The 11,369-nt window shown below is 42.1% G+C and overlaps 1 protein-coding gene across 3 annotated transcripts in view; it reads left to right on the top strand.

The window, feature by feature from the left end:
- ARAP2 (ArfGAP with RhoGAP domain, ankyrin repeat and PH domain 2) overlaps positions 1-11,369 on the top strand; it is a 132,648-nt gene that overhangs the window by 87,335 nt on the left and 33,944 nt on the right. For all 3 annotated transcript variants that reach the window (XM_083754820.1, XM_083754818.1, XM_083754819.1), the window contains 3 exons: positions 4,711-4,874; positions 8,130-8,342; positions 9,175-9,280. In XM_083754820.1, coding sequence (XP_083610946.1) covers positions 4,711-4,874; positions 8,130-8,342; positions 9,175-9,280 — 483 coding nt within the window. The remainder of the gene's footprint in view (positions 1-4,710; positions 4,875-8,129; positions 8,343-9,174; positions 9,281-11,369) is intronic.

Raw genomic sequence — 11,369 nt, 5'->3', positions numbered from 1 at the left:
TGTGAACATATGTAGCTACTTTACAGGTATCCTGGTATTTTCTGCTCAAGGACAGAGCACGGTAAACCTACACCAGGAGCATGCCTGATGTTAATGAGTCCCATTGGAGCAGGTGACAGAGAAGTTCTAAAATGCTGCCCTGAGCTTTGCTGAGCTTTGTCTTGTGTTCAGCTGCACTTTTTTGCTATGCAAATTGTAATGTCCATTTTTGTGAGCCTAGCAAAATGAAAACCACCTTCTGACTGCTGCAGCCAGCCTAATTATTAGGAGGTGTGTGTGTGTGTGTGTGTGTGTGTGTGTGTGTGTATGTGGAGGCTTTATAGCTTCTTGTTTTGGAACTATGAAGGTGTTGCTGGAATGTGTATTAAACTCAGTGGGTATAATGCATGGAACGTGTATTGGCTGAGGTGTATATTTTGGATGTTGTTGTTGTGACCCCATGGACCAGAGCACGCCAGGCACTCCTGTCTTCCACTGCCTCCCTCAGTTTGGTCAAACTCATGCTGGTAGCTTCTAGAACACTATCCAACCATCTCGTCCTCTGTCGTCCCCTTCTCCTTGTGCCCTCAATCCTTCCCAACATCAGGGGTCTTTTCCAGGGAGTCTTCTCTTCTCATGAGGTGGCCAAAGTATTGGAGCCTCAGCTTCAGGATCTGTCCTTCCAGTGAGCACTCAGGGCTGATTTCCTTCAGAATGGATAGGTTTGATCTTCTTGCAGCCCATGGGACTCTCAAGAGTCTCCTCCAGCACCATAATTCAAAAGCTTTTGCTTTTGAATTATATTTTGGATAACTTTGAATAAAAGGTGGACCAAATTGCTTTATTGCTACAAAATGGCTTCTTGAGAGCTGTTGTTGTGTAGCTAAAATGTCTGGTAGAGAAACGGGTTCAAATCCCCAAGTATCCATGAAGTTCACTAGCTGACATCTCTCAATCTAACACAAGGTTGCTGTGAGAATATCTGTCATGTGTGTGTGTGTGTGTGTGTGTGTGTGTGTGTGTGGCGGGGAGACAAATATATGCCATCTTTGAGTTCCTTGAAGGAAAGGTGGGATATAAATATTAGATTAATATAATCTTTCTTCAGCACTTTAAATCCTTCACACACCTAAAAGATTGCATGCACATCGTACATTTAAAACACATATTCCCGTCCTGGGAACTGAAGCGTATCCCTGACAGAGCTACAATTCCCAGTAACCTAGCAAAGCTCATCTCCTAGGATTTGTTGGGTGCATATGTGATATAAATGTGCATTATGTATGCAGCCTAAATCTCTTACTGCAAAAAGTGAACTTCCATTGTTATCTTCATGTACATAGCAGTTTTCTGGTCAGAAAATGAAATTCTTCTGACCTTCCATTTCCTGTGAATGTTGGACATCTGAAAAGTGTAATTTGAGGTTTCTGTTCAGTTCTTTCTTAACCCATAAGATAAATCCTCCTGTTTTTTCTGCATTTTTTTCTTTTCACACTGCATACACTTGACTTTGAAAGAGAGGAACAGCGCATTATGTTGGAAATTCAGAGAGAAGCTCCTCTAACACTTCAGTAACCTTCTGAAACCCTTTGCAAGGAAAGCCTTGCAAAGAAATCAGTGTTATCTGACTTCAGCGGCTGCCTTGGGAGTCTAACTGTATTCCCCCCCAACGAAAAGCTTTCCCTCTCCCTATGTCCACTGTGTGACTAGCCAGCCTAACAGTTTCTCATACAGTTCAAGAGTGCTATTCACTGAGCTAGTGTGGTGTAGTGTGGTGTAGTGGTTAAGAGTGATAGACTTGTAATCTGGGGAACTGGGTTCGCGTCTCTGCTCCTCCACATGCAGCTGCTGGGTGACCTTGGGCCAGTCACACTTCTCTGAAGTCTCTCAGCCCCACTCACCTCACAGAGTGTTTGTTGTGGGGGAGGAAGGGAAAGGAAAATGTTAGCCACTTTGAGACTCCTTCGGGTAGTGATAAAGCGGGATATCAAATCCAAACTCTTCTTCTTCTTCTATATAGTCAAACCTCAGTTGTCGAACATAATCCGTTCCAGAAGACCGTTCGACTTCCAAAATGTTCAGCAACCGAGGCGTGGCTTCCAGTTGTTTGCAAGAGCTTCTTCCACTCAAGTGGAAGCCTCATCAGACATTCGAGTTCTGAGGAATGTTAGAAAACCGGAGCATTTTGCTTCTGGGTTTTTGGCATTCGGGAACCGAAAAGTTCAAAAACGGAGCCGTTAGAGAACTGAGGTTTGATTGTAGAAGCTGTTTGACTACAACACATGGATGCTTTTGAAAGAGTCACATTGGGGTTTATATGGTAGCTTGGTCAGGTTTTCTGTACCCTTTCCAGATTGATGTGCATGTAGAGAAAAGGACTCACATATCTAGAACTGAGCACATCTCTTGGCTGGCTGTACTGAGAAATACTTTTTCAATGAACCAGTTTGACTGGGGTGGAGAATCTGAGGGGAGACTTCACAGAGGCAATTGGAGTTATAGCAGATAGAGGCTCTCCAGAGGTTATACTGTTTCTGACACCTGACACTTCTTGTCAGAATTCAAAGCAGCTTGAGGCATTGTTCAGTTGAAGAGAGTTATACCGGTTGCTGGAATCACATTGTGAGTAAGTTGGATACAAGAGCTTCATAAATAACCACATACATCTTGAAAACTCCCTCTCTCTTACACACCCACCCACCCTCTCACAGGACTAAATCCATTGTTGATTCCATTTCCTGACCCTAAGTGGTGAATTTCCTCAGAAAACACATTGGCAGAGTAAAAAGAAAAAGAAAATAAAGTTTCATGTGTTCACTTCCTCAGTTGTTTGATGGATATTTATTATTCTTTATTTTTGCTCATGATCTCACTTAGTTATTCCTGAGTGTATCTATTCTGCACAATGTCATACTATCTTATGGGATCTAGCTTCTTAAATCTTCTCAACCATTGATTCATTTTTGTGCCTCTGTAGATATTGAGAAATTCAGCAAAATTACAAGGGGTACTATGATTCAAAAGGCTTAAAATAGCCCCCAAATGCAGATGATGTGGAAATAATACATTTTTAATGAAGGACAATAAAAGCTTATATATCCAAGAGGAGTATTGAGTAAATTTATCAAAAGCATGAATTTTTAGAGCTTTTGTTGTCCAAACTGCATTTTGTCATTCATGCAAATTTCCATGTCAAATAGGGATGGAGGGAAAAATCAAAATTATTTTGCCTTTTCATGGGAGCCTACCTTTTTCTTTTCTTTTCTTGATACTCAAAAAAGGAAAAAACAAGACAAGAATACAAACAAAACAGCGATAACGACAATATTAATTACAAATCAATAAAGCAAAAAGCGGTCTTTGGACTATAGACCCGACCTCCCATCCATTCCTTGTTTCAGTTATCTATTATTTGTTGCCAAAACACATTTTTGTCTTAAATTAACTAATTATTGATTTATCTTAAATTTCATATCTTTCTTAAATTTACTACTAAAGTTATTCAAATGCTGTGACAGAGTTTAAACTACTGTAGTTGTTTTTCAAATAAACTTTGAAGACATACCATTTTGAAATAAATTCCTGTTTTGGTTTGTTCTTTCTTTTTTTCTGATAAACTATCTAGCTCTGCATAATCTGTTAACTTTTGGATCCATTCATGGGTAGAGGGGATTTCATCACTCTTCCACTTTGTAGCGATAAGAACTCTTGCTGCCACTGTGGCGTATAAAAATATACTCTTCATTTTTTGCAGGATATCCGAATCTGTGATCCCCAGGAGATAAGCTTCTGGTTTTCTCTTAAAGGAAGTCTATATTATTTTTTGTATTTCTAAGTGGATACGCTCCCAAAATGCTAAGATTATTTTTACATAGCCACCACATGTCCCTGATTTATCTCCACACCTCCAGCAATTACTGTATTTTTCACTCTATAAGACGCACCAGACCACAAGACGCACCTAGCTTTTGGAGGAGGAAAACAAGAAAAAAATATATTCTGAATCTCAGAAGCCAGAACAGCAAGAGGGATCGCTGTGCAGTGAAAGCAGCAATCCTTCTTGCTGTTCTGGCTTCTGGGATAGCTGCGCAGCCTGCACTCGCTCCATAAGATGCACACACATTTCCCCTTACTTTTTAGGAGGGAAAAAGTGAGTCTTATAGAGCAAAAAATACGGTACTTGGGACACTTGGAGACTACCTTTTTCACAATCCTCAAACCGATATGTGAACCAAACTGTTAACCTTTAAAATCCAAACAGTATGTACACAATGCATATATTAGAGGAAAATCCCCATAAAAATGCATACGTTTGTGAAAACAGCCTTCCAAAATGCATTATAATAGGGGGAACTGCTTGCAGCAATATGCCTATTAATCAACACTGGTTATGTGTTTATTGGGAGAAAGTTGCACAAAGAAGCTGACAATTTTTGAAGAGGATCAAACTATATGTGATTCACTCCACCCTCCCCATCATCCAAGTTCAACCCTGAGGAGAAATATTCATGTTCTCTTTGAATATTCTCTCAAAAGTGAGAGTGTTTCAAGAGAAGCAGCGTTGTGGCTGTTTTCAGCCTTAGGTTATTACCAGCTGCTCAGTTGGTCTGTGTTCACCTATCCATACGATATCCATCTTGCTCTTTTTCACTAAAATAAGAATCGCTTTTTCCACTCACCCTCTTATTGCTCCTTTCAAAATATTTTCCCAAAACTTTTTTTTTTTTGCAGAACATTATACATCCATGGCCACACAAAGTTGGATTTCACAGTCTGGCACAGCGCAATTGAGAAAGCAGCAGGTACAGATGGCAACGTGTTAGAAGCTCAGCAGCTCAGCAGAAATGACGTCCCGATTATAGTGAACAGCTGTATTGCATTTGTTACGCAGTATGGTAAGTGGAGCAGAGCATTTGTTCAAGTTCCTGAAAATTGGAGATGCGTCCAGATAGAGTACTTAAGAAGCATCTATATCAGATTACATTAGCTGGGCTTGAACTGCTATTTGCAAAGACCACACTTTGTCACAGGTTCACACTGTTGCACTGTGCTATTTGCATGGCTGTGTGTGTCTGTGTGTGTCTAAAATGTACAAGTCAAGGGAGAGAGCATCTCCTTACAAGGAGCTTCTTGAGGTCCTATATATATGTGTGTTTATATGTTTGTGTGTGTGTGTATAAAGTTTTACATAACAAATTTGAATTCAAACATTAAACATTAACATCGTCATTTAGGATTCTCTGAATCCTTTGACACCCCTCCACCCTTCCATGGTTGCCATTATCAATCTTTTCCCCAACTGCTTCTCTTATTTTCTCTATTTTTAAAAATAATCATCATCCATTTTTACCATTTTTTTTTACATTACAAGCATTAACCAAATCCTGCCAAAGATTTCAGTTGTTTACTTGTTGTTGTTTACTCATTTAGTCGTGTTTGACTCTTCGTGACCCCCTGGACCAGAGCACGCCAGGCACACTTGTCTTCCACTGCCTCCCGCAGTTTGGTCAAACTCATGCTGGTAGCTTCGAGAACACTGTCCAACCATCTCATCCTCTGTCGCTCCCTTCTCCTTGTGCCCTCAATCCTTCTCAACATCAGGGTCTTTTCCAGGGAGTCTTCTCTTCTCATGAGGTGGCCAAAGTATTGGAGCCTCAGCTTCATGATCTGTCCTTCCAGTGAGCACTCAGGGCTGATTTCCTTAAGAATGGATAGGTTTGATCATCTTGCAGTCCATGGGACTCTCAAGAGTCTCCTCCAGCACCAAAATTCAAAAGCATCAATTCTTCGGCGATCCTGGTTTCTGATTTTCCTGGTCAATTTCGCCATTTTGGCGTAGTCTATCATCTTTATCAGTCATTGGTCTCTGGTTGGAACTCTGTCCTCTTTCCACCTCTGGGCCAGTAGTATTCGAGGTCCATTTATTTTTGTTGGGTGCAGGATCTTATTCACTGGAAGATGAAGATCTATGTGCCCAAAAAGCAGCATATGTTGTTTTGGTACCTAGTTTAAGAACTGCTGCCATGCTGTGAAGCCAACAGCTTATCAGGCCGTGGCTTTCAAAAGGTGTTTCAAAAGCTTTCAAAAGTTTTAGCCAGAAGGCTAAAACTGCTAGAACCTGCCATGTTGAAGAAGGTTGCTCTGCTGATCTCCCACTGCACTGTTCAGCCATAAAATAACATTGGATGTATTGTAATATCCAATCTCTGATCTTATGGACAACCGGGAGACCTAAGAAGCTCTGCCAGTGCTCTACAAGGTTTGAAGGTGTGCTCTAGACTATGACCCAGAACCCTTTGCACCATGCATGTCTCCGAGCCACTAGTGTGTGATCAGCTCCAGCAAGAACATTTGAATGATCCAAACGTATGAGTGGTGGTGGAGTTCCAGTTGTGTGGGAAACGCCCACTTGAATGGCTCTCATTCAAGTTGGATCATTTAAAAGGTCTCCTAGCTGTGTAAGAGTTGCTTCCATGGAAGTTATTTACCGTATTTTTCGCTCTATAGGACACACCCGACCATAGGACGCACCTTGTTTTAGAGGGGGAGAACAAGAAAAAATTTTTATCTCCCTCTCTGCGCAGCGCCCCTTCAGCGAAGTGGGAGGAGAAACGGAGCCCCTTCCATTTCTCCTCCCGCTTCACTGATGGGGCGCTGTGCAGAGAGGGAAAGCTGCACAGCGCCTCTCCAACGAAGCAAAGCCAGGAGAGCGAGAGGGATCGGTGCACACCAACCCCTCTTGCTCTCCAGAGCATGGCAGGAGCACTCCCACTGCGCTTCGGAGGCTTCGTGTTGCTATCGCTGAAGCCATGGAGCCTGCATTCACTCCATAAGATGCATACACATTTCTCCTTAATTTTTGGAGGGAAAAAGGTGCGTCTTATAGAGCAAAAAATACGGTGTTTAATTTTTATTTATTAAATTTGTATACTGCCCTTCACCACAAGATCTCAGGGTGGTTCACAGAACAGAAGACAAGCTAAAAAGACGTGTAAATAATTAAAGCAAGAAGAGCAAAACAATAGCCCCCACCCTTTCCACAGACACATTTAAAAGGCTGTAGACTATTAATCAGCCAAAGGCCTGGTTGAAGGGGAATGTTTTCACCTGGCGCCTAAAGGTGTATAATGATGACACCAGGCGAGCCTTCCTGGGGAGATCATTCCACAAACAGAGAGCTACTACAGAGAAGGCCCGTTCTTGTGTAGCCACCCTCTGCACCTCACGTGGCAGAGGCACGGGAAGAAGGCCCTCAGATGCTGATCGCAGAGTCTGTGGGGAGAAGTGGTCCTTGAAGTATTATTGTTTACTTAATAATAATAATAATGTATTATTTATACCCCGCCCATCTGGCTGGGCCTCTCCAGCCACTCTGGGCGGCTTCCATAGAAACCAAAAATACAGTAAAATATCACACGTTAAAAACTTCCCTGAACAGGGCTGCCTTAAGATGTCTTCTGAATGTCAGGTAGTTGTTTATCACTTTGACATCTGATGGGAGGGCGTTCCACAGGGCGGGCGCCACTACCAAGAAGGCCCTCTGCCTGGTTCCCTGTAGCTTTGCTTCTTGCAATGAGGGAACCGCCAGAAGGCCCTCGGCGCTGGACCTCAGCGTCCGGGCAGAACGATGGGGGTGGTACTTAAATTTCTATACCAGGTTTAATCCAAGAATCACAGGGCAGTTAAAAAAAATACATACCATAGTAGCAAAGAAAAAACAATACAATTTAAAAGATCAGAGATTGTTTAATTAGCCCAAACCCTGGGAATGGTGCATAAAAGATAGGTAAGAAACAAATAAATGTCCGTACCATTAGGGTACTGTGGCATACAAGCAGATGTACAGAGAGTAATCTGAAACTTTAAAGGATTGCAAGCAGTGCTGAATGGAGCTGGAATGGCAAAACATCTGAGAAAAGTTGAGATACCATGTACAGTGGTACCTTGGTTCTCGAACAGAATGCGTTCCAAGAGTCCGTTCGACTCCCAGAACCATTCGAAAACCAAGACACAGCTTCTGATTGGCTGCAGGAGCGTCCACCTAGAATCCTGAAACGCCCAGTAGTGGGCGGTAGGGACCCGGTGGACAACCCCTGATTTAAGGCATAATTAATTTTTTTGGAAAGTGATTTTGTGTTCCTTTCTCTAAGGTCTGGGTAGCAAACACATCTACCTGAAAGGAGGCGATCCTTCTCGCGTGAATGAACTTCTGGAGTGCTTCAAAAAAGACGCAAGAAGTGTTAAGCTGAGGGCTGGGACAAATCAGCTGGAAGATGTCACTGATGCACTGAAATGCTTTCTGTCTGAAATAGATGATGCACTGCTTACCAAAGAACTTTATCCATTTTGGATTTCTGCATTAGGTAATGTGCTGCATGTTTTCGATGAAGCTGTAGAGACATTGCATCTGTTTTCTGAGCCTCCCCTTTCTGTCCTCCTTCCAAGCCTGAAATTTTTTTGGGAGCTCTCTCTGATGTTGTGCTGAGCCTCAGTGGGGCTCAAAACGCAATGAGATGTCTCATTTATTTCCAAGTCATCACAGGGTTTATAAGTGCCTTTGCCCCTCTCTAAGCTCTGCAGAAGGATGGGTTCTAATTAAATATGGTTATCAGTAAACAGAACATGGGGACAAGTGGGTATAACACATTTTAGAACAACAGGTTGTTGAAAGAAGCACAGTGGGGAAAACACCGAGCTGAGGAGGAAAAAACATATTTTTCAGACTGTGGACTAGACTATCTGAGTTGTTAATGGTGTCATTCAAGAGGGATGTATTCCAATCAATATTGTGACCTCCAGGTAACCTGCTCTGAGCAACGAAAGACTCAGTTTTCCATTCTACCTATTTGTATGTCTTGCCCATTTGTATTTTAATCAGCTCTGCCCATTAAGTGCATCCATGAGCAAACAGAAGAATCTGCTTTATGGATACTTAGCCTGAGACTCATTGCAGGCGGTACAAGAATACAAAAGTTGCAAGGTGTAACCTCCTTGTTCTCAAAATTGTTTCCCTTCAAACATAGCACGTCAAAAGAGAATTTACCAATATTGTGTCAGTGAAGTAGGGGTGGATTGGCTGAATAATAATCTTAAATGACTAGATGCTGCTGAGATGGCGGATCAATATCCTTCTCTTTTGGATTGCACTGCTGTTAATGCTGGGTAATTTAATCCCCCCTCCCACTTCTCTATCAGATACACTGGATGAGAAAAAGAGGGTGAAAAAGTACAGCACTTTTATTCAAACACTTCCACCAGTCAATAGGGCGACGTTGGCAGCTTTAATGGAGCACCTTTACAGGTCAGTGTGTTGATAAATCTACTGAAAAGAAGGTATTATATCAGAAAGCTCTCTATGCATCTTCTTTTAACTTTGTCAAAGGTCTGTGGGGAGAAATGAATGTTAGATATACCAGATAGCGTTCAAAATTTTATTTATATACTATCTCAGGAATCCTTGGAATGCTCTAAGGGGCCATTATCATAGTTGCCATTTCCCCTCCCTTGCAGAATGCAAATCTTTCCAGGTGGGCTTCCATGTAACATCAAAATATGTTAAGAAAATCACAAGAAGCAATCTCAAAACATTACTAGCAATCAGGATCACCAGATGACAACTAAAGATGAGGATCAGCACAAGCCAGTTGGCAGCTGATAGCCCTGTTACAAGGAAAAAAAACTGCTCCTCTTCTCTGATGGGGTATCCAAGAGCCCATATACAGTCCTTAGGTGGGTTCCCTATTGGTAGGAGAAAATAAGAGAGGCCAACCAGAGTATATTTAGAAGCAAAGCAGCTAGTAAGCCTGGTCTTTATTCAAAGAACTGTTGCAACAGGGTCCCTACTCACAAACATGCAGGAGGGAGGAGAACAAAGGTGTGCAAGCCGTTATATAGACTTTTGAAATTGCCCACCCTGTAGCCCAAGACCACCACCCCAAAACATCATACATACACCACAGAAAGAGGCGGTCTACAGCAGAAATCTTGTCTGCCAGCATACCTGAAAATGCCAGCGAGGTGTAGTGGTTAAGAGCGATAGACTCGTAATCTGGGGAACCGGGTTTGATTCCCTGCTCCTCCACATGCAGCTGCTGGGTGCTAGTCACACTTCTCTGAAGTCTCTCAGCCCCACTCACCTCACAGAGTGTTTGTTGTTGGGGAGGAAGGGAAAGGAGAATGTTAGCCACTTTGAGACTCCTTCGGGTAGTGATAAAGCGGGATATCAAATCCAAACTCTTCTTCTTCTTCATTGATTGCTTTACCTGGGCAGCCTGGTCATTCTTTTGTGATGGTAAAATACTTTAGTTCCTGAAGCCAGGTCACAGGCTCACTCTATTCATACACCAATATGCCCTTAAGACAGGATTTGTAAGCAAAAGACAATGGGGAGACTTTTGCATTTCCTTCCTTCTTGCAGAGAGAGTCAAAATGGCTTCAGGATTGTTCTCCTGTACTATTTCAGACACGTGGTTTATATACTTATGTATGTGCTTGACTTGTACATTTATGAATGTTTAATTTCTATTTGAGACCTTAGAATTCTTACAACAGCCCTTAAGCAATGGTGTGAATATATTGCACAATGTATTATATAACATATTATTATTATATTATATTATATTATATTATAATCTGTAATAAGTAATAATAAGCTGTTGCAGTACTTCTGTCAGTCAGGCCCTCAATTTCTGGCAGCACCTTTCTCTTGTACACAGCTGGTGAAGTTTGGGCTACATAAACAATGGCAGTCACCCCTGAAGGTTGAGAATAGTACTATGCATAAGGCCATCTAAGGAACTCATGGGTGAGGCAAGATTTTAACCTGGTGGCTTCCTGGTTCACAGCTCTTCCACGCTATGCTCTGTCACTGCTAGCCATGACAATCCAATCCATAGCAACTGATAACTTCCAGATGCTGGTGTATTTCACTTGGTGATGGATCTTGCCAGAAGTGTATTTATTCACAAAGCCTGAACATCTGTATTTTGAATTAACTGCCATGTCCCAAACTGTCTTCGGTGGCAGCCCCCACATATACTGCTTCTCGAACCTGGAGGTAGCTGACATTGGAGTCACATCAGTTAGCTGTCTGGGAATTGGGAATTTCAATCTGTCACCATTAATATTCTACAAGTCCAGGATTATGTATGGAGTAGTTTCATACAAATATACTATTGAATGGGGGAAAGTCCACTTTCTGAGATTTCCACATTGATTTTATTTACAAAAATTCCTAGCCCTTCTAGCTGTGAAGGTATGAAATCTCACAAGCTTAGTGGCGGCGGCGGTTGTTTGCGGAATAAGGTAAAAAAAGCTAAAGGTGAAGGACCTCCGGACAGTTAGGTCTAGTCAAAGGCGATTATGGGGTTGCGACGCTCATCTAGCTTTCA

The sequence above is a fragment of the Podarcis gaigeae genome (genome assembly GCF_964106915.1).
Source record: "Podarcis gaigeae genome assembly, chromosome: 9".
NCBI classification, from domain to species: domain Eukaryota; kingdom Metazoa; phylum Chordata; class Lepidosauria; order Squamata; family Lacertidae; genus Podarcis; species Podarcis gaigeae.
The sequence above is the reverse complement of the archived record's forward strand: the minus strand, read 5'-3'. Positions and strand labels throughout refer to the sequence as shown.